General features: G+C 44.6%; 1 protein-coding gene across 7 annotated transcripts in view; it reads left to right on the top strand.

Annotated features, from left to right (window-relative positions):
* The window catches only part of LOC126235704 (lethal(2) giant larvae protein homolog 1), a 337,149-nt gene that overhangs the window by 62,529 nt on the left and 251,154 nt on the right, over positions 1 to 23,466 (top strand). For all 7 annotated transcript variants that reach the window (XR_007544801.1, XM_049944464.1, XM_049944463.1 and 4 more), the window contains 3 exons: positions 2,716 to 2,813; positions 17,380 to 17,464; positions 17,546 to 17,643. Coding sequence is in view for 6 of the 7 variants with exons in the window: in XM_049944464.1 (XP_049800421.1) it covers positions 2,716 to 2,813; positions 17,380 to 17,464; positions 17,546 to 17,643 (281 nt within the window). In the remaining variant the exon portion in view is untranslated. The remainder of the gene's footprint in view (positions 1 to 2,715; positions 2,814 to 17,379; positions 17,465 to 17,545; positions 17,644 to 23,466) is intronic.

Genomic DNA, 23,466 nt, shown 5'->3' with positions numbered 1-23,466 from the left:
TATCATGGACATAACAAGGTGGCATTGTGTATCCAAGACTTTCATCTAACTTATATTTTTTGAGAAGAAAACCTCCATATGCCAGCAACCAAATGACGAGGATGAAGTATTTCAGATAAATTCATCCCTTTGTTGCATATAGTCTTGCATTATGGGGTGGTGCTTCCAAAACTTCAGTAGACAGGGTGAAACTGCAGAAAAGAGCTCTGAGAATATTACACAAAAAAGAAGCTAGATCATCGTGCTAGGGATTGTTTATAGTTTTTAAAATTATGACTGACTATTCTATGTACATTTTTGAAACAATAAAACTAGCTGTAGAAGATAAGAAATATACATGCCGTAATGCATAAATTTGTGACCATAACACTGGACAAGTACAAAATTATCATATGGTAAACAGGAGACTGAGGAAGGGGAAAAAAACTGCAAACAGCCCATACATTAAAGGAGTAAAATATCTGACTGCACTATCGAGGAAACTGTTAACTGGGGAAAAATTCAAAAAACGTCTAAAATCATGGATCATTGAGCAGTGCTACGATAGTGACCATAGAAACTAAAATCTAATTTATTATTATGTAAAATAATTGACTTTATCCTTTAGGAACTGTTATAAAATAAATTTAGATTGTTTACTGTTTGTATCTAGTGTACTACCAGTTGCTATGCATGTAATTCCATGTTTCATGTAAGTAAATTACCAAAAAGTATGGACCTGAATATACCTACTTTCGGATCAATGCTGTTTGCGCTGTGGTGGTTTCACTTCCCAACCGTATCACTAACTATGAAGCTGAGAAGTTTGCGATTCTGAGGACACTGACAAAGCCATAAATATCTTGTTCACTCAGATTCCCAGAGAGCCCTGCAACTTGCCACTTGGAGTCACACAGATGAGACTGTTTTGCAGTACTTCAGGAAATCCATCTCCATTTACTACAAGGGGAACTGAGTCTCATTTGACAAGTTACTAGGGCATGTGAGTCAGATGCAAAGAGGAAGCAGACATACCAAAGATAAATGCAGAGTTTTCTTCCTCTTATTCTTCATCCTCCTACTCCTCCTCTTTATTGTTCAAAAAACCTTTACAATCACATTTTTTCTCCCACAGTTTCGTCATTCGGCATTTCCTCCCATTGTAGTCCTCTTTGATAAACATCATCATTCACCCATCTCTCGATCTTGTCACTATACTGAGATGACTAATTGTTCTGCATGCAGTTGTTTCATTTTTAAAACTGGGAAACTGAATGGTAAAAAAAATCACAAGCCAAACTATATGGTTCTGGAGAACTTTATATAATTTTTACCAGCTGCGGATGGTAAGAAATTTCTCTCAAGACTGAGAATGGGGCACTGCCCCCCAATGCATGCCTACTGTCAGCCAAGAGATGATCTGCCAGTTTGTGGTGCTTGTGCTGTGCTATCTTCAGTGCATCACATTTTTACTCACTGCATGGCAAGAGAGTATTTCTAGGTTTGAAGAAGAAAGTCAATTTTTGATGATGATGATGGTTCAGATTGTTATATTATGTTTAATGTTGAGAGAACATTCAAAACTGGACAGGAGGAGACTACGCTGAATTACAGAGTGAGGCTCAGCCACTTCTGTTAATGGTCTAGCAGCCAGATGTAATTGTTTTAGTTTTAAAGTTATCACATACCTCTTCTGGCTTTGGGAATGTAATTGCTTCCTGTCTTTCAGACAATATTTCACCACGCTCACTTCACTACGAAAGCATAGAAATCATATGTGACAATGACCGTGGTGGATATTGTCAAATGTTTTGATTTTTATCTAGAGTTAACCCGAAAATTAGAACCTTTAATATAACATTTGTCATGAAAGACTTCATGGTTATATTATTTGTAATTTAACTTTTTTTTTACATCTGGAATATATTTAGAAAAGAGCACAAATACTTGATCATACATATTTGAGAGAAGTTATTTCCTGAAAAGTGTGTATATAAATTATTATACAGGGTTCTTCAAAATGATCTAGACACTTCCAAGTGATTGGGAAAAAATGTTTGTATTGTGGTAAGGTATTACATGATTTTGTGTGTGGAAATGGCAACTCAAGAAGTTTTCTTATTTACTTTTTTAGTGATCTTCAGCAACATGGCTGCCAGGCCAGTAGAGAAGCATTTTGTGTGCTTTAATTGTGCATGAGTGAGTCTGCAACCATATGTCAATGCAAAACTATTTGTACAAACGTTTCTCATCTTGTGTAATGGCTTGGAGCAACTGAATCCAATATTGTTTCCATTCCCAGACATTTTCTCAGCACTCTCCAAACAGTTGGTTGTGGAATTCGTAGCTCGCTACCGGCACAATCAATTGATTTTTGTGAGCTTCTAAAGAATGTACTCTTCGTCCATTCAACCCATTCCTCAGATGTTAATAGCACCTACAGCATTTGTCTTTAGAGACCCATTCTGTTTTGTATCCATCCTATTTTATACTTATGTATCCATTGGTAAATTGATTGTGTGGCAGGTGGAGCCTTGTTAAATATCGCCCTGAATTTCCAGTACACTGTTGTTGCGGACTCACTCTTACAAAACTCCATGCTGCAAAATGCCTTCTCCATTGGTTTGGCAACCAAGTGTCGATCATTTTGAATAACCCTCTAAATCATAATTACTGTTTTTATTTTCAAAGCATCAAATGATAGTTCAGTTACTTACAGTGTCTTTGTTGTTTCAGACTGTACAGCATGGTTTCCCAAACAAACCAACATCACTTGCGTGGGATCCAACCCTTCGTCTGTTGGCACTGGGAACTGCTTCTGGAGCCATTAAAGTGTATCCTCTTACTATTTAATATTCTAGAATGTTAGTCGATGTTAAATCATACCAAAACATATGAAACAAATAGTTCATGATGCATTTTCAAATGTGTGCCCAGTCAAATGATATTTCCAGTATATCGTGACAAGTTAAACAAATTGAACAGAATGAAATTGTGCAAATTCTCAGTAGTGAAGAAACAAATATTTAATCTCATTTCACTGTCCGACCATATACCAGATATTAAGTGAATATTTTAAATTTATGAAAATTTAATGACATTATCTTTATTTAATTCATATGTAAAATAACCTAAGCACATATGCAACCAAAATATCTTCAAATCAAAACACTTATTGATTTCAACAAAAAATAAATTAGTTCTTTATGGAATGTAACAATATTATGAAAAGGAAAGTTGCTATAAGCTTTCGGCCATCAAGGCCTTTGTCGAAAACACGCACACTCACACGCTCGCATGCGTGCGCAAATGCAGCTCTCGGAAATATGACTGCAGCCTCTAGCAGCCAAAGCCACACTGTGAGCAACAGCAGCAGTGCATGATGGGAGTGGCAACTGGATTGGGGTAAGGAAGAGGCTGGCGTGGGGAGGGGTAGCAAGGTGGAGGTGGGGGACAGTGAAGTGCTGCTGTGGAGCACGTAAGGACGAGGTGGAGAGAGGGTGGGCAGCTGGCTGCGGTTGGGGGGTTAGACAGAGCCAAGGGAAGAGGTGTGGCGGGAGGTGTTTCAGAAAACGAGAGAAGTAAAGAGAATGATGAGTGCATTGGTGGAATGAGGACTGTGTACTGCTGGACTGGGAACAGGGAAGGGGCTCGATGGGTGAGAAAAATGACTTAACGGAGGTTGAGGCTGGGAGGGTTACGGGAACATAGGATGTATTCTAAGGAGAGTTCCCCCACCTGCACAATTCGGAAAAGCTGGTGTGGTGGGAAGTATCCAGATGACATAGGCTGTGAAGCAGTCATTCAAGTGAAGTGTGTCATGTTGGGCAGCGTACTCAGCAATTGGTTCTTGGCCACAGTTTGTCAGTGGCCATTAATGCGGACAGACAACTTGTTGGTTGTCATGCGCACACAAAATATAGCACAGTAGTTGCAGCTTAGCTTGTAGATTACATGATTGGTTTCACATATAGCCCTGCCCTTGATGGGATATGTGATGTTTGTGACTGTACTGGAATAGGTGGTGGTGGGAGGATGTGTGGGACAGGTCTTGCATCTAGGTCTGGGGGGGGGGGGGGGGTCTCAATTTTAGACAATGGCCTCGATGGCCTAAAGCTTATATTGTGGCAGCCTTCTTGTTGTACCTCCTGCAACACAGCACCTGTGCTATGTGGTGAGTAGCAAATTTCCTTTTCATAACATTAATAAATTAGTTCTCATACATTACTAGTGACGGTTTATGGTGAATAAAGAGCAGTTTCTTTGTGCTAAGAGAGAATAAGTATTTTCACTTCTTAAACAAATTCAACTGAATGAAATTGTGCAAATTTTCAGTAGTGATGGAACAAATATTTAATCTCATTTCACTGTCTGACCATATACCAGATATAAGTGAATATTTTAAATTTATGAAATTTATTTGTAAATTTATTATATTTATTTATTATATTTATATTGTATTATATTTATTTATTTATAAATTTATAAAAGGTGGAATTCCATGTTGTGATTAGCCACATGCAGACAGTCAGTTTCTGTTCCAAAGGGTGCTCTACCATTTATAAAAGTTGGAATTCCATCTCGTGCTGATATCTAGCACCAATTGATGCTCCATTAATTTAGCTCTTTTTGAATGGTGAACAGTTGTACTGGAGCTAAGCTCAAATGAGGTGCATTAAGAAACATCTACTAATAGTAGTCATTCTTGCTACTTCAGGCTGGACCCTCGGTGACTCATTGTAATCTGCAATAGTTTTAAGCTCCATTGCTATATTGTCTCCAGTGTGAGAACCTGGAGAAGGCCGTCTAGCAAGAACTCAACTGGTATTCACATTACATATAATAGAGGCATGAAAACAGGAAGCTGGTTTAGTTATAAAAACAGGTCCATACATCAAAACTAACAGAAACTGTGGGAGCCTGTGAAATATTTCTTCTAAATTTGTCATAAATTCTGTCTTAGGTGTGAGGAACAATTTTGTGGGAAATGTACGTAAGGCTTGACATTTTATAGCATGGTAAAGCTTTTTCTAAGAGTCTTATAAATCCATTCTTTCTACTACATGCAATGGCTCACTATACATTGCAATTGCTTTCCTGTCCATGTTCAAGATTAGCTTATACTGGGTTTGACTTAAGACAGTTGGGCATGGCTGTGGTACCTTTATGAATTGCATGGAATTTGTCTGGATACTTCATTTGCAATTGATTTTTCATTGCTGAAGTACCTATTGGATAAGAGAGAATAGGCTCGCGGTATTCCTGCTTGTTGTAAGAGGCGACTAAAAGGAGTCTCAAATGTTTCGGCCTTATGTGATGGTCCCCTCTCGGGTTTGACCTCCATCTTTCTAAATTATTGCGAAGAGCGAGCCAATTGGGGAAGGGCGCCTTACATGGTGCACTGTATCCGTCGTGCATTGAGACCTTTAGCTGGCTTTTTCGTCGTTGCAATGGTGTCCCGCTCGTTTTCAATCTCTTTGGCGAGGATACGTCCCTGGGTGCGATTACCACGCTGCACTCTGCAGTGTTGCTTTTAACTGCAACGACGACCTTGGACGTTTTTGCACCCAAGATCCAGCACGGTAGCCAGTCCGTTGTGGTGAGGCCGCCATGTACCCTCTTGGTTGTAGCCCCCTGACAACACAGGGATCGCTCTACTGATGCCTGCGCCGTTAACTCCCCACGTATGCCAAGGAGTAGATGCCCATCTCCCTGGGGCATCAAGACTCCCGGCAATGGCCATCCTGCCAGGTGGCTATTGCTGCGGCTGGGTGGCGCCCGTGGGGAGGGCCCTTGGTCGGAGTAGGTGGCATCAGGGCGGATGACCCGCAATGAAGCATGGTACATCATCTCTCGCTGGCAGCCAGCCACCAGCAGTCTCTAAGCATTCGAGGGCTCATTTTAAAGCTAATGTTTATGACCCTAAATCGTTCCCATCCCTGGCCACACCATGGGAGGAACGAAAGGCAATGAATGACAGTGACGTGTATTCGCCCAGGTATCTCGTCTGTACCAGAGCTGATGGTGACTCGTTTCTCTCCATGAAGCCTCAGTTCTTTGTAGAGCATTTAGAGGACAAGTTTGGGGAGGTGGAGGGCTTGTCCAAAATGCGCTCTGGGTCAGTTTTGATAAAAACGGCATCCTCTGCCCAGTCACGCAGGTTACTTGCTTGTGACAAGTTGGGGGATGTTAACATTACCATCACCCCACATAAGAGTTTAAATATGGTCCAGGGTGTTATTTTCCATCGGGACCTACTTTTGCAGTCTGATGACGAGCTGCGCGCCAATTTAGAGCGCCGAGGTGTACATTTCGTCCGACGCGTTCATCGGGGTCCGAGGGACAATCAGGTAGCTACCGGTGCCTTCATCTTGGCCTTTGAAGGTGATACATTACCAGAGGAGGTCAAGGTGATGGTCTACCGATGTGACGTCAAACCCTATATCCCTCACCCGATGCGGTGCTTTAAGTGCTGGAAGTTCGGTCACATGTCCTCTCGCTGTACTTCTAGCCTCACGTGTCGAGATTGTGGACGCCCATCTCATCCCGATACTCCATGTGCTCCGCCTCCCGTCTGTGTCAATTGTGGAGAGCCTCATTCCCCTTGCTCGCCGGACTGCAGTATCTTACAGAAAGAACGTGAAATCATGGAATACAAGACCCTGGACCGACTGACTACACTGAGGCTAAGCGGAAATTTGAACGGCTACATCCCGTGCGCATGATGTCATCTTATGCTTCCACTGTCACTCCTGCTCCAGCTCCTTCAGCTGCAAGACATACAGTCAGCTCTGAGTCAGAGGACCTCACCTGCCCCCTTGACGATGGGGGCCCCTTCTCTCGCTGTTGCTCCCACACCATCTACCTCGGGAGCAGCACCCACTAAACCACTGGGGACACCAGTCCCCACTTCTTCGGCTTCTCTCGCTCGGAAGGGATCCCTTGGGTCACTCCCTTCCCAGGTTCCTACCAGCGGCACAGCAGACACCAACCAGTGGCTGAAGAAGCCACAGGTCGCTGGTCGACGGGCTTCGCGATCCTCTTCGGTCCCGGAGACTGACTCCAATAAGCCCTCTCAACAACGGCAACCAAAGGAACAGCAAGAGAAAGCGACTTTGAAGACCCTTAAGACCAAGACACTTGCAGTGGCACCTACTCCACCGCTACCTAAAAGCTCTGCGTCTGAGGATGAAGTGGAGATCCTTGCGTCCGCTGAGGACCTCAATCTCGCCGGTCCCTCAGACGCAATGGATAGCACTTGCACGGGTGCTCCATCGGAGGCAGCAGGTGACCCAGCGGCGTAATCTGCCTTCCCAGTCCCGTCACGCCTTTCTCCGCCATGGACAATACCATCCTCCAGTGGAACTGCAGCGGTTTCTTCCAAAATCTAACTGAGCTCCACCAACTTATCAGCCTTCACCCTTTCTTCTGCATTGCTCTTCAGGAAACTTGGTTTCCAGCAATGCGAACCCCTGCCCTCCGTGGCTATCGGGGTTATTATAAGAACCGGGCAGCATATGAAAGGGTGTCTGGTGGCATCTGCCTCTATGTCCTTCACACACTGCACAGCGAGTCTGTTCCTCTCCAAACACCTTTAGAGGCTGTCGCTGTTCGGGTGTGGACGCCACAGGCTGTTACCGTCTGCAGTCTTTACCTTCCACCGGATGGTGATGTCTCGCAGCATGTCCTGGCTGTGCTGATAGCCCAGTTGCCACCACCTTTCTTGCTATTGGGCGACTTCAACGTCCATAACCCTCTGTGGGGTGGGTCAGTGGCAACAGGTCGAGGCGCCACCGTTGAGCATTTATTGTCGCAGCTCGATCTCTCGATTTTAAATGACGGTGCCTTCACGCACTTCAGTGTGGCGCATGGCACATACTCCGCCATTGACCTTTCAATCTGTAGCCCTAGCCTCTTACCGTCTGTCCAATGGAGTGTGCATGACGACCTGTGTGGTAGTGACCACTTTCCGATCTTTCTGTCACTATCACAGCGGCACTCTTCTGGGCGCCCTAGCAGATGGGCTATGAATAAGGCTGACTGGGACTTGTTCTACTCCACTGCCACTATTGAGCCTCTCTCTAATGATGACATTGATGCGGTGGTTCAATCAGTCACCACCGGCATCGTTACTGCCGCCGAATCAGCCATTCCCCGTTCCTCTGGGTCCCCTCGGCGGCGGACTGTGCCTTGGTGGTCGCCTGAGATCGCTGAGGCGCTTAAAGATTGCCGGCGGGCACTACAGCGTCACAAGCAACATCCCTGCATTGAACACCTCATCACCTTCAAATGGCTGCATGCGCGGGCCCGCCGCCTTATCCGCCAAAGCAAGCAGGAGTGCTGGGAGCGGTATGTGTCCACCATTGGCCTCCATGTCTCTCCATCGCAGGTCTGGGCCAAGATCCGACGCCTCTATGGCTATCGGACCCCTGTCAGCGTCCCTGCGCTCTCACTGAATGGAGCAGTTTGTACAGACTCTGATGAAATTGCCAACAGCTTGGCAGAGCATTTTGCTCTTAGTTCCGCTTCTTCCAATTACCCACTGGCCTTCCGCTCCATTAAAGAGCGGATGGAACGTCGGAGCATTTCGTTTCGCACCCACCACCCAGAATCTTACAATACTCCATTCAGTGAGTGGGAATTTCGCAGTGCCCTAGCCGCTTGCCCTGATACCACTCCTGGGCCAGATGGCATCCACTGTCAGATGCTGAAACACCTTTCAGTGGGCTGCCAGCGGCGCCTCCTCGATCTTTACAACCGTCTTTGGGTCGAGGGGGAGTTTCCGTCGCAATGACAGGAAAGCATTGTCATCACCGTTTTGAAACCTGGAAAGAGCCCTCTGGAGGTGGACAGCTACCATCCTATTAGCCTCACCAACGTTCTTTGCAAGTTGTGTGAACGGATGGTGAGCCGGCGCTTGAATTGGGTACTGGAGCCTCGGGGCCTTCTGGCTCCGTCTCAGGGTGGGTTCCGTAAAGGCCGCTCCGCCACCGACAATCTGGTGAGCCTGGAGTCGGCCATCCGTACTGCCTTTGCCCGCCGTCAGCACCTGGTCGCTGTCTTTTTCGACATGCGGAAGGTGTACGATACGACATGGCGTCATCACATCCTTTCTACGCTTCATGGATGGGGTCTTCGGGGTCCTCTGCCGCTATTTATCCGCAATTTTCTGTCGTATCGTACCTTCCGCGTGCAAGTCGCGGCCTCATATAGTTCCTCCCACGTCCAGGAGAACGGTGTGCCACAGGGTTCTGTTTTAAGTGTCTGCCTGTTTTTAATAGCCATTAACGTGCTCGCTGCGGCCGTGGGCAATTCTGTCTCCGCTTCCCTGTATGCTGACGACTTCTGCCTTTACTATAGCTCTATTGGCATTGCAGCTGCTGAACGTCAGCTACAGGGCGCAATCCGCAAGGTGCAGTCTTGGGCTGTAGCGCATGGTTTTCAGTTTTCGGCTGCCAAGACCCGCGTTATGCATTTCTGCCGGCACCGAACGGTCCATCCTGCACTACGGCTTTATCTTGACGGCGAGCTTCTTGCTGTGGTGGAGACCCACATGTTTTTGGGTGTACTTTTTGATGCCCAGTTGACTTGGCTGCCTGATATTCGGCAGCTTAAACAGGCGTGTTGGCGGCATCTCAATGCTCTGCGATGCTTGAGCCACACCAGCTGGGGCGCCGACCGATCTACCTTGTTACGGCTCTACCAGGCGTTAATCCAGTCCCGTCTGGATTATGGGAGCCTGGCTTATGGCTCCGCTTCCCCATCTGCGTTGCGGGTACTGGACCCAATACTACACAGCGGGATACGACTTGCCACTGGTGCCTTCCGCACCAGCCCTGTGGACAGCGTACTAGTGGAGGCAGGTGTCCCTCCCCTGCGGTTACGGCGCCAGCGTTTGCTGGCCGCTTATGCTGCCCATGTTTTTAGCTTGCCCGGGCATCCAAACTATCGTCTCCTGTTCCCGCAGTCGGTCGTCCATCTGCCAGAACGTCGGCCCCGGTCTGGTTGTACGATCGCGGTCTGCGTCAAAGAGCTTCTCTCCGGGCTTAGGGTTTTCACTGTTCCACCTCCTTTCCGGGCCACTTTGCGTACTCCCTCATGGTGTGTTCCTCGCCCTTTGCCTTCAGCTCGACTTGGCACTGGGCCCGAAGGACTCCGTCCCTCCAGAGGCCTTCCGCCGCCGCTTTTATTCCATCCTGGCCACGTATCAGGGCTCTGGCATTGTTTACACTGACGGTTCGATGGTTGCTGGTCGTGTCGGGTATGCGCTAACTCTAGGGGAACATTCCGAACAACATGCCTTGCAGGATGGCTGCAGCGTTTACACTGCTGAGCTGGTCGCCATCTTTCGTGCCCTAGAGTATATCCGCTCCTGCTCAGGTGAGTCCTTTGTTATCTGTAGCGATTCCCTGAGCGGTTTACGAGCTCTCAACCAGTGTTTCCTTCGTTCTCGTCTGGTGATGGCTATCCAAGAGTCCCTGCATACTCTTGCCCATTGCGGCCACTCTGTGGTCTTTGTGTGGACCCCCGGTCATGTCTGTATCCCGGGCAATGAACATGTTGACCGCCTGGCGAAAGAGGCCACGAGTCAACCATCTCTGGATGTTGGCCTCCCAGAGACTGATTTGCGGGCAGTCCTCCGCCGAAAAGTTTTTGCCGCTTTGGGACGCTGAATGGTGCAATCGGATCACGCCCAATAAACTCCGTGCCATTAAGGAGATGACAACTGTGTGGCGGTCATCCATGCGAGCCAACCGCAGGTACTCAGTCGTCCTTTGTCGGCTCCGCATTGGCCACTCCCGGCTGACACACAGTTATTTACTGCGCCGGGAGGATCCTCCTCTATGTCGCTGCGGGGCGGCTTTGACAGTGGCCCACATTTTGTTGGCCTGCCCCCTTTTAGCTGTGGTCAGGCAGACATTTGCGCTGCCTGATACGCTCCCTGCCCTTTTAACTGATGACCCTGCTATGTCTGGTTTAGTTTTATGTTTTATTCGGGCAGGGGTTTTTTATCATTTAATCTGAGTGTTTGTTATGTTCTTGATTGATTCTGGCCTTTGGCCTATGATTTTAGATTGAGTTTTTAATGTGTCTCTCGGTGGTTGGTTTTTCCCTTTTTTTTTTTTCCTCTATGGTCGGCCAACCACTGCCACACTCCGTGTCTCTATTACCCGCCTTTTTCCTCTGTGTGTGTGTTTTTAAGTTTTGGATCAAGGGACCGATGACCGTTGCAGTTTGGTCCCTTTAATCCCACAAATGCCCGCATCTCGTGGTCGTGCGGTAGCGTTCTCGCTTCCCACGCCCGGGTTCCCGGGTTCGATTCCCGGCGGGGTCAGGGATTTTCTCTGCCTCGTGATGGCTGGGTGTTGTGTGCTGTCCTTAGGTTAGTTAGGTTTAAGTAGTTCTAAGTTCTAGGGGACTTATGACCACAGCAGTTGAGTCCCATAGTGCTCAGAGCCATTTGAACCATTTGAATCCCACAAACCAACCAACCAATCACCTGTGGTAAAGGCAGAGATTCCGTTGGCCCCTGATGTCCCAGGTCGCAACATGCAATGGAACCCACAACCTGTTTGTATTGTTGCCATAACCACTCAGCCAGTGGCAGCAAGTGACCTTAGGACATAACCTGCCTCCATGGTCCCTTCATGGCCCCACAGTACATTGACAACATTATTCTTTAGTGGAATTTTTTCCACCACCTGGCTGAGCTATATCTTTTAAGCATTTTCTCTGTGTTCTGCTTTGTCCTTCAGGGGACTTGATTTCCAGCAGTGTGGACCCTGGCCCTTCATGGAAACTGGGGATATTAAAGAATTGTGCTTCCTACAACAGGCTGTTGGGCTGAGTTTGTACATATGTTCTGGACACTATAAAGTGAATGTCTGCTCTTAATACAACTTAAGTGACTGTGGCTGTTCGGATAAGGGCATTTCAGTACTTGTCATCAGCAATGCTTATCTCCCTCCTGAGGGTGAAGCGACTCAGAACATATTGTTTGCATTGATTTCTCAGCTCCCCCTACCTTTCCTAATGATGGGCAGTTTCAATGCCCATAACCATTTGTGAGGTGGAACAATCATCACTGGCCGCAGTAAAGATCTCAAAAACTTACCGGCAAAACTTGACCTTTGCCTGTTGAATACTGGTGCCATACACACTTCAGTGTGGCACATGGAACCTTCTTGGTCATTGATCTTTCCATCTGTAGTCATTGTCTTCTCCCATCCACCCACTGGAGAGTCCATGATTATGTATGTGGTAGTGATCATTTCCCTATCTTCTAGTTCCTCCCTCGTCACCACTTCCCTGGATGCCTGCCCAGATGGGCTTTCAGCAGTGTTGACTCGGGTGCTTTTGCCTCTGCTGTCACCCTTCCCCCACCACATGGAGTTATCGATGAGGCAGTCCAGAATACAACTATGGCCAGCCATTCTTTTGGCGCTGATGTAATGATACCCTGTTCCTCGGGACTGCCAGGTGGAAGACAGGAGCCTAGTGGTTATCAGAAAATGCAGGGCCATTAGTAATCATAGGTGGGCTCTGAACACAATAAGCTCTCAAAACCACATCCTTACCATCATTAAAATGGGGGTGAGTTCCCATCGCAAAGGTGAGGAAGTGTCATTGTCCCTGTACTGAATATGGATAAGCACCCTATTGAGATTGACAGTTATTGCCTAATTATGTCACCAATATTCTTTGCAAGTTGCTTGAATGCATGGTGAGCCAGTGGCTGTGTTGGCTCCTTGAGACTCAGGTTCTTCTGGCTCCATCCCAGGGTGGTTTTCACCAGGGGCTTTCCATTACTGATAATCTGATTTACCTGGAGTCTGCCATCCGAAGAGCTTTTGCTCGACATCAACACCTTATAGCCATCTTATTCAACCTGCAAGAGACTTAAGACACCATATGGCAGCTCCACGTCCTCGCTACCTGACAAGAGTGTGGTCTCCAGGATCCACTCCTGATTTTTATCCAGAGCTTCTTGTCTCGTCGTATATTCCGGGATCAAGTTAACGCCTCCCACAGTTCTCATCATATTGAAGATAATGGGGTCCTGCAGGGCTCTGCACTGAATGTATCTCTTTTTAGTAGCCATCAGTGGTCTAGCAGCAGCTGTGGGGTCTTGAGTATGACCCAAATTGTATGCTGATAACTTTCACATGTACTAGTGTGGGTGTCGCTGAACATTGACTGTGAGGCGCCATACAAAATGTGCAGGCAGGGCCCTCACAATTGGCTTCCGGTTTTCAGCTGCCAAGATTCGCGTCGTGCGCTTCTGTCGACATACTGTTCACCCACAACCAAAACTCTACCTCGATGACCGACTACTCTGTGGTGGATACTTATTGTTTTTTTTCGGACTGGTCATCGATGCTTGTTTGACACAGATTCCCCGTCTTTACTAGCCTAAAGCCACTGGCTGCACCTTAGTACACTTCAGTGCCTGAGGAACATCTGCTGCGATGCAGATTGCACTACCCTTATGAAGCTTTACCAAGCAGTGATACAATCCTGTCTTAATTGTGGGAGTCTGGCATACAGTTAGTCACCCTCAGCATTGTGGTTGCTGGATCCGATACACGACTGCAGGGTTCAACTAGTGACAGGAGCCTTTAGAACTAGCCCTGTGAACAGCTTACTTATTTATTCTGGGGTTCTCCATTGTAGATCAGGTGCCAACAACAGTTTGTCAGTTATGCTGCACAGCTCCCCAAAGCATCCAGACTATCATCTCTTTTTCACAAACGCAGAAATCCATCTCGCCGTAACAGTGGCCCAAATCAGGGATTATGACCACAATCTCCGTCCGGTCCCTCTTTCCTGAACTCCAGGTGTTCCCTCTACCATCTCTTCTCTAGGCCCTCTCACCCACACTTGTGGGTGCACCCCTTGGCCACAGCTTCATCTTGACGTATCAGAAAGTTTGAAAGAATCGGTACATCCTGAGACCCTCTGCCACCAATTTTTCTCCATACTTGGCACATCCCGGGGATCAGAAGTGGTCTATACTGATGGCTCAATGGTTGATGGTCACATTGGCTTTGCTTATACTTGTGCGGGACATACTGAACTGCATTCCTTGCCAGATGGCTGTAGTGTTTTTGCTGCGAGTTGGTAGCCGTCACTCGTGCTCTTGAACATATCTGTACTTTCATCACTGAGTCCTTTCTCATCTGCAGCGACTCCTTGAGCAGTTTGCAAACTCTTGACCAGTGTTACCCTCACCATCCCTTGGTAATGGCTATCAAGAATTTCCTGTATGTCCTTGAGCAATGTGGACACTCAGTGACGGAGCCCGGGCCGTGTTTTGATCTCAGGGAATGAACTCTCTGATAGCCTGGCCGAACTGGCTACCAGTTAGCTAGACTCTTGATCAGTATTCTGAAAACAGACCTCTGTTCAGTATTACTCTGTCAAGTTTTAAGGATTTGGAATACAAAATGTCTCACTCTGACTTCACTGAACAAACTACAGGTGATAAGGGAAATTACAAATCTCTGGAGATCCCCCATACAGGCCTCTTGCCAGGACTGTCTTTTGTCAGTTCTGCTTTAGCTGTACTTTGCTGACTCTTGGTCATCTCCTCTGTCACAACGATCCTCCCTGCTGTTATTGTGGTTCCTGTCTCACGGTGGGGAGCCTAGCCGCCCTGCACCAGAATTCTAATCTCCCCGACTTGCTATCCGAGGTGCTGGGACACAGTGCGTCAGTGGCTGACTTAGTTTTATGTTTTACCAGTCTCTTTAAGGGAGGGCCACTTAACCTTATTGGCCCATTGAGGGGTTGGCAGAGCATTCTGTTGCCTCCTCTGCTCACATCAGGCTGCAGCTGTCTGGGCTCACCCTACCTGCTCTTTTACTCTTCCTCCCCCATCTCATGTGGTCTGTTTGACTTGTTCATCTTTTGTCTGTCTGTGCTTCTCTTTCTCTGTCAATGTTGCTAGTCTGTTCTAGTCAAATTCTGAGTGGGATACCTCTGTAAATGGCGGGAGTGGGGATGTATGCCCTCCCATTGCACTCTGCTTTTGGCGGCTTCCAGTCGTGTAGTCCTGTCTGTTCGATAGAAAAGGTATGATGATCTAATAGTTTGCCCCCTTTAATCATCCAGCCAACCAGTCTACCATGTAAGATTTCTTTTCTTTTTCCACCATGAGAAATTTGAACTCGGCAGAGCAAACAAGTGACAAATTTATAATTGTCACTTTTTTTATCAAAATATTTCCCAAATTGCTTTTATTGTAATTTATGTTGCAATTAATAGATTGTTTTCGGTAATAAGCTCAAATAACACTGACTGAATGTGTTTACAATGTGCAACAAAGCAAATAATGTAGCCAGTCAGTCAATATATTATTCATATGCTTCATTCATGAATGACAATGCTAGTACCTGCCCGGTTTTTCCGCATCTGAGCTCTACAATTTTGGTAAGACCTGAAGACATGCTTTATCATAACGCGTGGCTGAATATCCAGCTGTTGTGCTTATAGGATGGTTGGATATGTGGAAGTAACCAGCCAAACTGTCTACCAGTTTCATCTCTGAAGTCTCAGTGATGCTCCTTGTATGTACCTCTTTTACTGTCACCATTGTGATTCCTTTTATTTTCCATTCTGCTCAAATAGCTTAAACCTTAGCTACAATTATGTTCCCACACAGTGCAGTTTTCTCTTCAAAATTGTTTCATATGTTTACATTTTTTATTTCTTAAAATTATGTTAAATTACATTATATACACTGTTCATACTATAGACCCATAGTAAGAGATCCTCAAGGATGTGGAACACCACAAGAAACATATTTTCAGAAGTAGTCATATACTAGTTTTCCTCCCACACATCGCAAAGGAGATGTGAAAAAAGTTTATATAATTCAATTTACACAGTTACAAAACCTTACTGCAAACAGTTCAATGTACACATACTAAAGTGTAGAAGATAATTCAAAATCTATTGTAGCTTAGTGTTATCCCTAAACAAAAACAGGTTTGTAAATCAATCTAGAATGAGTTTTCACTTTGCAGCAGGGTGTGTATTGATAAGAAACTTCCTGGCAGATTAAAACTGTGTGCCTGACTGGTAATCAAACCCAGACAGAACCTTTGCCTACTAAGCTACCTATGCATGACTCAAGACCAGTCCTCACAGCTTTAATTCCTCCAGTAGTTCGTATCCTACTTTCCAGACTTCACAGAAGTTCTCATACAAAAATTGTGGGCCTAGCACTCAGAGAAGATAGGAGGTTGCGGAAACCATTCTTCCAGTACTGCTAGTCCTACAAGTTTTGCTGGAGAACAAATAAGGATTCCCTCTGAACCCAGTGTCTCTTTCAGTTGTTTTTCAAAGGTCTGTATGATCCTCCTATGTTAAGGATTTCTTAAACACGAAATTTGAAACTTCACTATTCATTTTGCTATCCTCTATTGCCACACCAGAATGGTTGCCGAGTGACTGGGTAGAAGCCTTCAGTCCACTTAGCTTACAGGATGGGAATTACCGCAGGTTATTGGTAGGATCTGTCACTAAAGTGTGACTATCAAAGTTGTTGTATGCTTCACACATTGATAATTCGATAGATGCATGGTTTTCTAACTACCCTTAACCTGTCAACATTTGTTTGTCCTTTCTTAAACCTCAAGTGCAATGCTCTGCTTCCTCAGCCTTTCCCAAATTTTGTTATTAAACCACAGCCCCCCCCCCCCCACTCTCTCTCTCTCTCTCTCTCTCTCTCTCTCTCTCTCTCTCGGGAGCCTCCCCACCCCCCACCCTCTCTTTTTTGGAGTCCCCCCCCCTTCCAAATATCTCAGCTTCGCACATTCACACGTCCCTCCTGTTGTCACGAATATACACATTTTCTATCCTTCCAGTGCTCCATTTCATTGTCCGTTTGGCCCAACAAACCTTCCCATTTGGACCTAATGTAAACATTGTACCTTGTTCTGTAAAAAGTACCTGTCCCAAAGTCTTAAGAGGCAGCCTGTTCATGTTTTAATGACTATTATCACTCTGCTGTAAGAGCCAGGGAGAAGTGAATTTTTATTTTTAAGTTATTAATTTGGGATTGGATAACCATATTTGCCTCAAAATATGTTATCATGAGCACTGATAACTTTGCCATTGGGTGGTTTAGACCAATCAGTAATAATGTAGTAGTAGTAGTAGTAGTAGTAGTAGTAGTATGGTGGTGGTGGTGGTGATAACTGAAATTTATGTACTTTCGTATTAAGTAAATAACAATGCTAGTATGCATTATGGACCAAAATCACATTACAGCTCTTTTTGAACTGTGGACTTATTGCTTTCATAATTTGGATTGTTAGATAATTTTTTGATATTGTGGACTGTGTGAACATTTCATTTCTGTAATAGCCAATAATTTTCCTAAACTTTAAACAGTTTTGGCAAGCCCGGTGTTGAGTTCTATGGACAACACACAAACCACGAGGCTGCAGTCACAAGGCTTGTGTTCATACCAAATGAGGTTAGTAATTTACTGATCTGGATTTCATGTTGAAGAAAGTGTGTGTAATTTTTATTATTTTTCTATTACTTCTTTCCCTAGGGCCGCATTGTGTCCTTGTGTGACGATAACTCTCTCCACATGTGGGAAATAAATGAAGGTTCCTTGGAAGAAGTCAAAGCTCAAGCATTGGAAGGGAAGTGAGTAAACTTTTGCCCTTAATATGATTCTTGCAGATTGTAGAGACTGCTTATTGTTGCATGGAGGACAGGAGTGGAACTGTGTAATCCGAGTCGTACATGAAGAGAGAAATACTTTCGTTGTAGTTGCAGCTAACACAGAATGATCTTCCAGAACGAATATTTCACTCTGGAGCAGTGTGTGTGCTGGCTGATACTAAACTTCCTGACAGATGAAAACTGCTGGACTGAGACCTGAACTCGGGATCTTTGCCCGTGCAATGCAAAGGTCCCAAGTTAGAATCTCAGTCCGGCACACAGTTTTAATCTGCCAGGAAGTTTCAGAATGGTCTTCGTTACCAGGTAGTGGCTTCGTTACCAGGTAGTGGTAAACACCAGTATAGATGTTAAATTCAGTTGCCTTTGGAACAAGAGATTCTTTCATTTGAGCAGATACAAGAAAAAGCTTGAAGAAAGAAGACTTCATAAAAGTTAGACCACAAAATCTTTTTAGTCAACTACAGCTTATCTTTGTTAAAGAGACCTAATGAAGTAGTTGGGCAATAACTTTTTATTTTTTTAAAAGTTCAAACAATAATCAACTGAAAAAGTCAATCAATAACAAAGAATAGTCAAGCAGGTCATCTGTGCACTCATTGCCACAGAATATGCTACACTTCACTGTAAATTCATGGATGTTCTTCTGGTGGCTCCCATGCAGACCCACCCTCCTGTAGAGTAGAGCCTCAGGAATGTAGGGTATTTATATTTCTCCCGACGCCCAGCTAGTGTACTGAAGGTGTTGATTAAACTTCTCCAGCCTCTGGTGCTGGCAGTGGTGGTACCACTTCCTCTTGTGGCGTTGAGATGGTCTCGTCCGTCTCCAGTAGTGTGGAAGGTGACACTTCGTGTTCAGCATGTACATTCTCTTCGGTTGGTAACGTATATGCAGGGTATGTTCGTCCTGGAAGAGCACTCTGTAGGGCCTAGATTATGGGGGCTGCAGTGGCGACTTGACAGCGTCCGTCCGTAATATCGCATGTGTACATGATTGTAGATCTTTGTGCATGAACGTAGCTACTGCCCCAAGTATTGATACAGCGGATGGGTGAAGTCTGGCCATATGCTCGCCCACCATTTGCAGTACATAAGACAGTTCGTTCTGTTGTGCCCCGGTGTGATCAGTGAAGAACGCTACACACTGTCGTAAGGGTTCATACTGAACCAGTTCTGCAGTGGATGTTCCTAAATCCACTTTTAATGTTGTTTGAAGGCCCAAGAAAACCAGTGGCATAGCTGACGACCAAGATTGCGAATGGCACATTAACGATGCTTTCAATGTTCTATCTCGACTTTCCACCATTCTGTTGCTTGTTGAGTGTTAAGCTGTGGTCTGATGGTGGAAACTGCAGAGGTTGGCCAATTCTGAAAATAGCGTCCATTCGAATTGATGCCCCTGGTCTCTGCCGACTTCTAAAGAGCATCTGAAATGTGCAATCCCCAACGAAAGAAATACCTGTCCCACCAAATATGTGGAAATGTCTGATAATGGAATCGCCTTCGCCCATCTGGTGAAGTGGTCCACTGCAGTGATGAGGTATCCTTCTGACAGCAATAGATGTTCCTAAAGATGTCAAGGTGCACATTTGTGCAGGGTGTATACGACCTGGGACAACCAGGAGATCCGGTAAAAACCAGGGAATTTTTTCATCCGGGAGAAAACTGGGAAAAACCTGGGAATTTTTTAGAAATCCAGGAATTTTTCATTGTCTTAGTTTTCAATTAAATTTTTTAACTTTGACTGGTAAGAACCAATTCTCTAACAAAGGATATCACTGTATCTCGCTACTGAAGAATAATAATGCAGCAATAGAACATGAACAAGAGAAAAAAAGAAAATAAAACTTAAGTTGCAAAGGAAATGCTCCATATACAACAAAACACAGTGCTCATACAAGCGTCTGCCAACAGCAAAATGTGTCAAAGGCTTTAGAAAGACTATGCAATGCTTCATAACAACAAATTGCCTGCGATGAGCGTGACGTCACAACTGTTTGCATTAGATTCGTTTGAGCGGTTGCGAGCGAGCTCATGCTCATGCGCAGTTGAGTCGCGTATGAGTAGTACCTTCTCCCGCTTCTGGCTACAGAAGTGTGCCAGTTTAGCAATAGCAGCAAGCTGCCAGATATCCACAAAAATTTTACTGGTGCGCCTAAGCTGCCAGATTCACGTATGCGTAACAGGCCCGGAAATAGGGAGCGGGTAGAAACTGAGGTATCTGCCCTGGGCCGCAATTTCAGGGAGGAAAAAGACCTTGTTTCACACAGCGCCTAGCATCCAGTGCACATTGGTCTATCGATTAATCATGTAATTTTGAAGCGCATCCCTGTTGGTTTTTGAACATTTTTGAACAAATACAAAGTTGATTTCTGAATGAATCATAAGTTGATTTTTGAATACATGCATAGTGTATGTGATGCCTCTGCCAGGGGAATCCCCGTCGCATCTAGAAATAAACTTTCCTGCAGACAAAAGGGGACGGGGCTATACGAGCTGAGTGGAATAAAACCGAACGGGTGAATGCCAGTCGCTGTTTATGTGGCTGACTGGGTTTGCAAATGATCAGCATTGTTATAATTACTAGCGAAATCCATAGATTCAGACTACCAGAGTGGAAATAAATGACTAACAGGAATAACAGGTCACAAAGATTACGTATGATCTTCTCTGTGTATCCAAGAAGATGAAATTTTGACAAATTTTCCACCAGACCGCTACACTAGTAAGGGCCAGTTATACAGTCCCCGGCTAGCAGCCGCTAAAGTTCTATTCTGGGAAAAGCACGGAAAACGCATTTTATGAGCACGTAATAAAGCCTAACTGGAGAATAAATGTGGGATAACTAAACCGGTGATTGTGGCAGGGTTAGTGAAGTTAACCAAGAGAATAAGTTTTGACACTGGCAGGAATAGTTACAGAATTAGTGATAACAAGATAGTTTGTTATAACGAGGAAGGAGAAGAAACGGGGACTAACACAAATTATGGAAGAATGTGAGGATTCCAAATTTATATAAAATTTCGTACTACCACTTTTCGATCTCATGCTTCAGAAACTAGAGAGTATGAATGAAATGTGAAATTGTTTCCAAACATAAAACTTTTTGCTTGTAGTAGGTGCAATAGGCATTTGATATTGGTCGTGTTATAAAAATGGCCATTTGTGCCCAAACAGTCTCGTTTATTTGGTGTGTGTAACAATTGCTGCAATATTAGGCAGGCCTATTTCGTTTTATCTAGCAGACAATGACAAAATATACGTAATCAGATCGATAAACCACACCAGTCTAGGGTACTACCTGCATTAACAGCTTTTATAGTATTAGACGACGACATTTCGTTTTTTCTTTAGCAAAACGTTGAACTTTGATGAGTTGATATTCTTTCACAGAAAGGAAAGTACACCATATAAAGCAGTGGCAAGATAAGAGAGAAACAAATGCTAGGATTTAAGGAATAAAGAAATGTGTACTGGTTTGCTTGTCTTTAGTGGTTTTACGTATCCTATATTTAATTTTACGTCACACAAAACAGCAAGTTATTAGCTAATAGGCCGTAAAGATTGCAAATTTTCTGAAGAGTTCTTGTTCTGCCGGTTACAAATAATCCCATCCAGTATCAATTGTGAGGTTGGTTTTATATATATATATATATATATATATATATATATATATATATATATATATATATATATATATATATAGGGAAACATTCCACGTAGGAAAAATATATCTAAAAACAAAGATGATGTGACTTACCAAATGAAAGTGCTGGCAGGTCGACAGACACACAAACAAACACAAACATACACACAAAATTCAAGCTTTCGCAACAAACTGTTGCCTCATCAGGAAAGAGGGAAGGAGAGGGAAAGACGAAAGGATGTGGGTTTTAAGGGAGAGGGTAAGGAGTCATTCCAATCCCGGGAGCGGAAAGACTTACCTTAGGGGGGAAAAAAGGACGGGTATACACTCGCGCACACACACACATATCCATCCGCATATACACAGACACAAGCAGACATTTTGTCTGTGTATATGCGGATGGATATGTGTGTGTGTGCGCGAGTGTATACCCGTCCTTTTTTCCCCCTAAGGTAAGTCTTTCCGCTCCCGGGATTGGAATGACTCCTTACCCTCTCCCTTAAAACCCACTTCCTTTCATCTTTCCCTCTCCTTCCCTCTTTCCTGACGAAGCAACCGTTTGTTGCGAAAGCTAGAATTTTGTGTGTATGTTTGTGTGTCTATCGACCTGCCAGCGCTTTTGTTTGGTAAGTCTCATCACTTTCTTTCTTTTTAGATATATTTTTCCGCGTGGAATGTTTCCCTCTGTTATATATATATATATATATATATATATATATATATATATATATATATAGTTTGATGGTACCCATTACAAAATGTTACACGTTTGAATTCCACAGTCCGAAATACAGAAACGTGCGATGGTAGAATGCTGTGTGAAGAGGCGTGGCACTGCACTTTGGCACACTTAGGACCAAATAACATGTCTTATGTTCCCTCGAACATATATGTTTTACGTATTAGACTCTTCAGAAAGATGTGTGCAACAAAATGAAGATATTTTTTAAGAGTTGATTTCTTACATTTTTGGCGTTCTGCGTGAAATGCTCGAGGGAGGGGGAGCACCATATTGCCCCGGTTCGGGAATATTGTGGATGCGGACCCGATGCACAGAGCAGTCTGAATTGTAGGGGAAGTTGTTATTCTCCACGTGTCTTGTGTTTTCGTTACGTGATTTTGCTGTGTACTCTTTGTTTATTGCTCTCACATCAAATGAAAACAAAACGGATTTCTGTCGCCGGGAGCTATCAAGCGAATTAAAATATATTCACATAATTACTGAAGGCTAAAATATGTAATTAGTTTTAGATTTTATTTTGTTTCCACCTTTCTGATATCATCATCATCATCATCATCATTTAAGACTGATTATGCTTTTCAGCGTTCAGTCTGGAGCATAGTCCCCCTTATAAAATTCCTCCATGATCCCCTATTCAGTGCTAACATTGTTGCCTCTTCTGATGTTAAGCCTATTACTTCAAAATCATTCTTAACCGAATCCAGGTACCTTCTCCTTGGTCTACCCCGACTCCGCCTACCCTCTACTGCTGAACCCATGCGTCTCTTGGGTAACCTTGCTTCTCCCATGCGTGTAACATGACTCCACCATCTAAGCCTGTTCGCCCTGACTGCTACATCTATAGAGTTCACTCCCAGCTTTTCTTTGATTTCCTCATTGTGGACACCCTCCTGCCATTGTTCCCATCTACTAGTACCTGCAATCATCCTAGCTACTTTCATATCCGTAACCTCAACCTTATTGATAATGTAACCTGAGTCCACCCAGCTTTCGCTCCCATACTACAAAGTTGGTCGAAAGATTGAACGGTGCACAGATAACTTAGTCTTGGTACTGACTTCCTTCTTGCAGAAGAGAGTAGATCGTAGCTAAGCACTCACTGCATTAGCTTTGCTACACCTCGCTTCCAGTTCTTTCACGATGTTTCCATCCTGTGAGAATATGCGTCCTAAGTACTTGAAACCGTCCACCTGTTCTAACTTTGTTCCTCCTATTTGGCACTCAATCCATTTATATTTCTTTCCCACTGACATTACTTTCGTTTTGGAGATGCTAATCTTCATACCATAGTCCTTAAATTTCTGATCTAGCTCTGAAATATTACTTTGCAAACTTTCAATCGAATATGCCATCACAACTAAGTCATCCGCATATGCAAGACTGCTTATTTTGTGTTCAC

This window comes from Schistocerca nitens, chromosome 2 (genome assembly GCF_023898315.1).
Source record: "Schistocerca nitens isolate TAMUIC-IGC-003100 chromosome 2, iqSchNite1.1, whole genome shotgun sequence".
Classification (NCBI taxonomy): domain Eukaryota; kingdom Metazoa; phylum Arthropoda; class Insecta; order Orthoptera; family Acrididae; genus Schistocerca; species Schistocerca nitens.
Note: the sequence above shows the minus strand (reverse complement) of the source record. Positions and strands in the feature narration are given on the sequence as shown.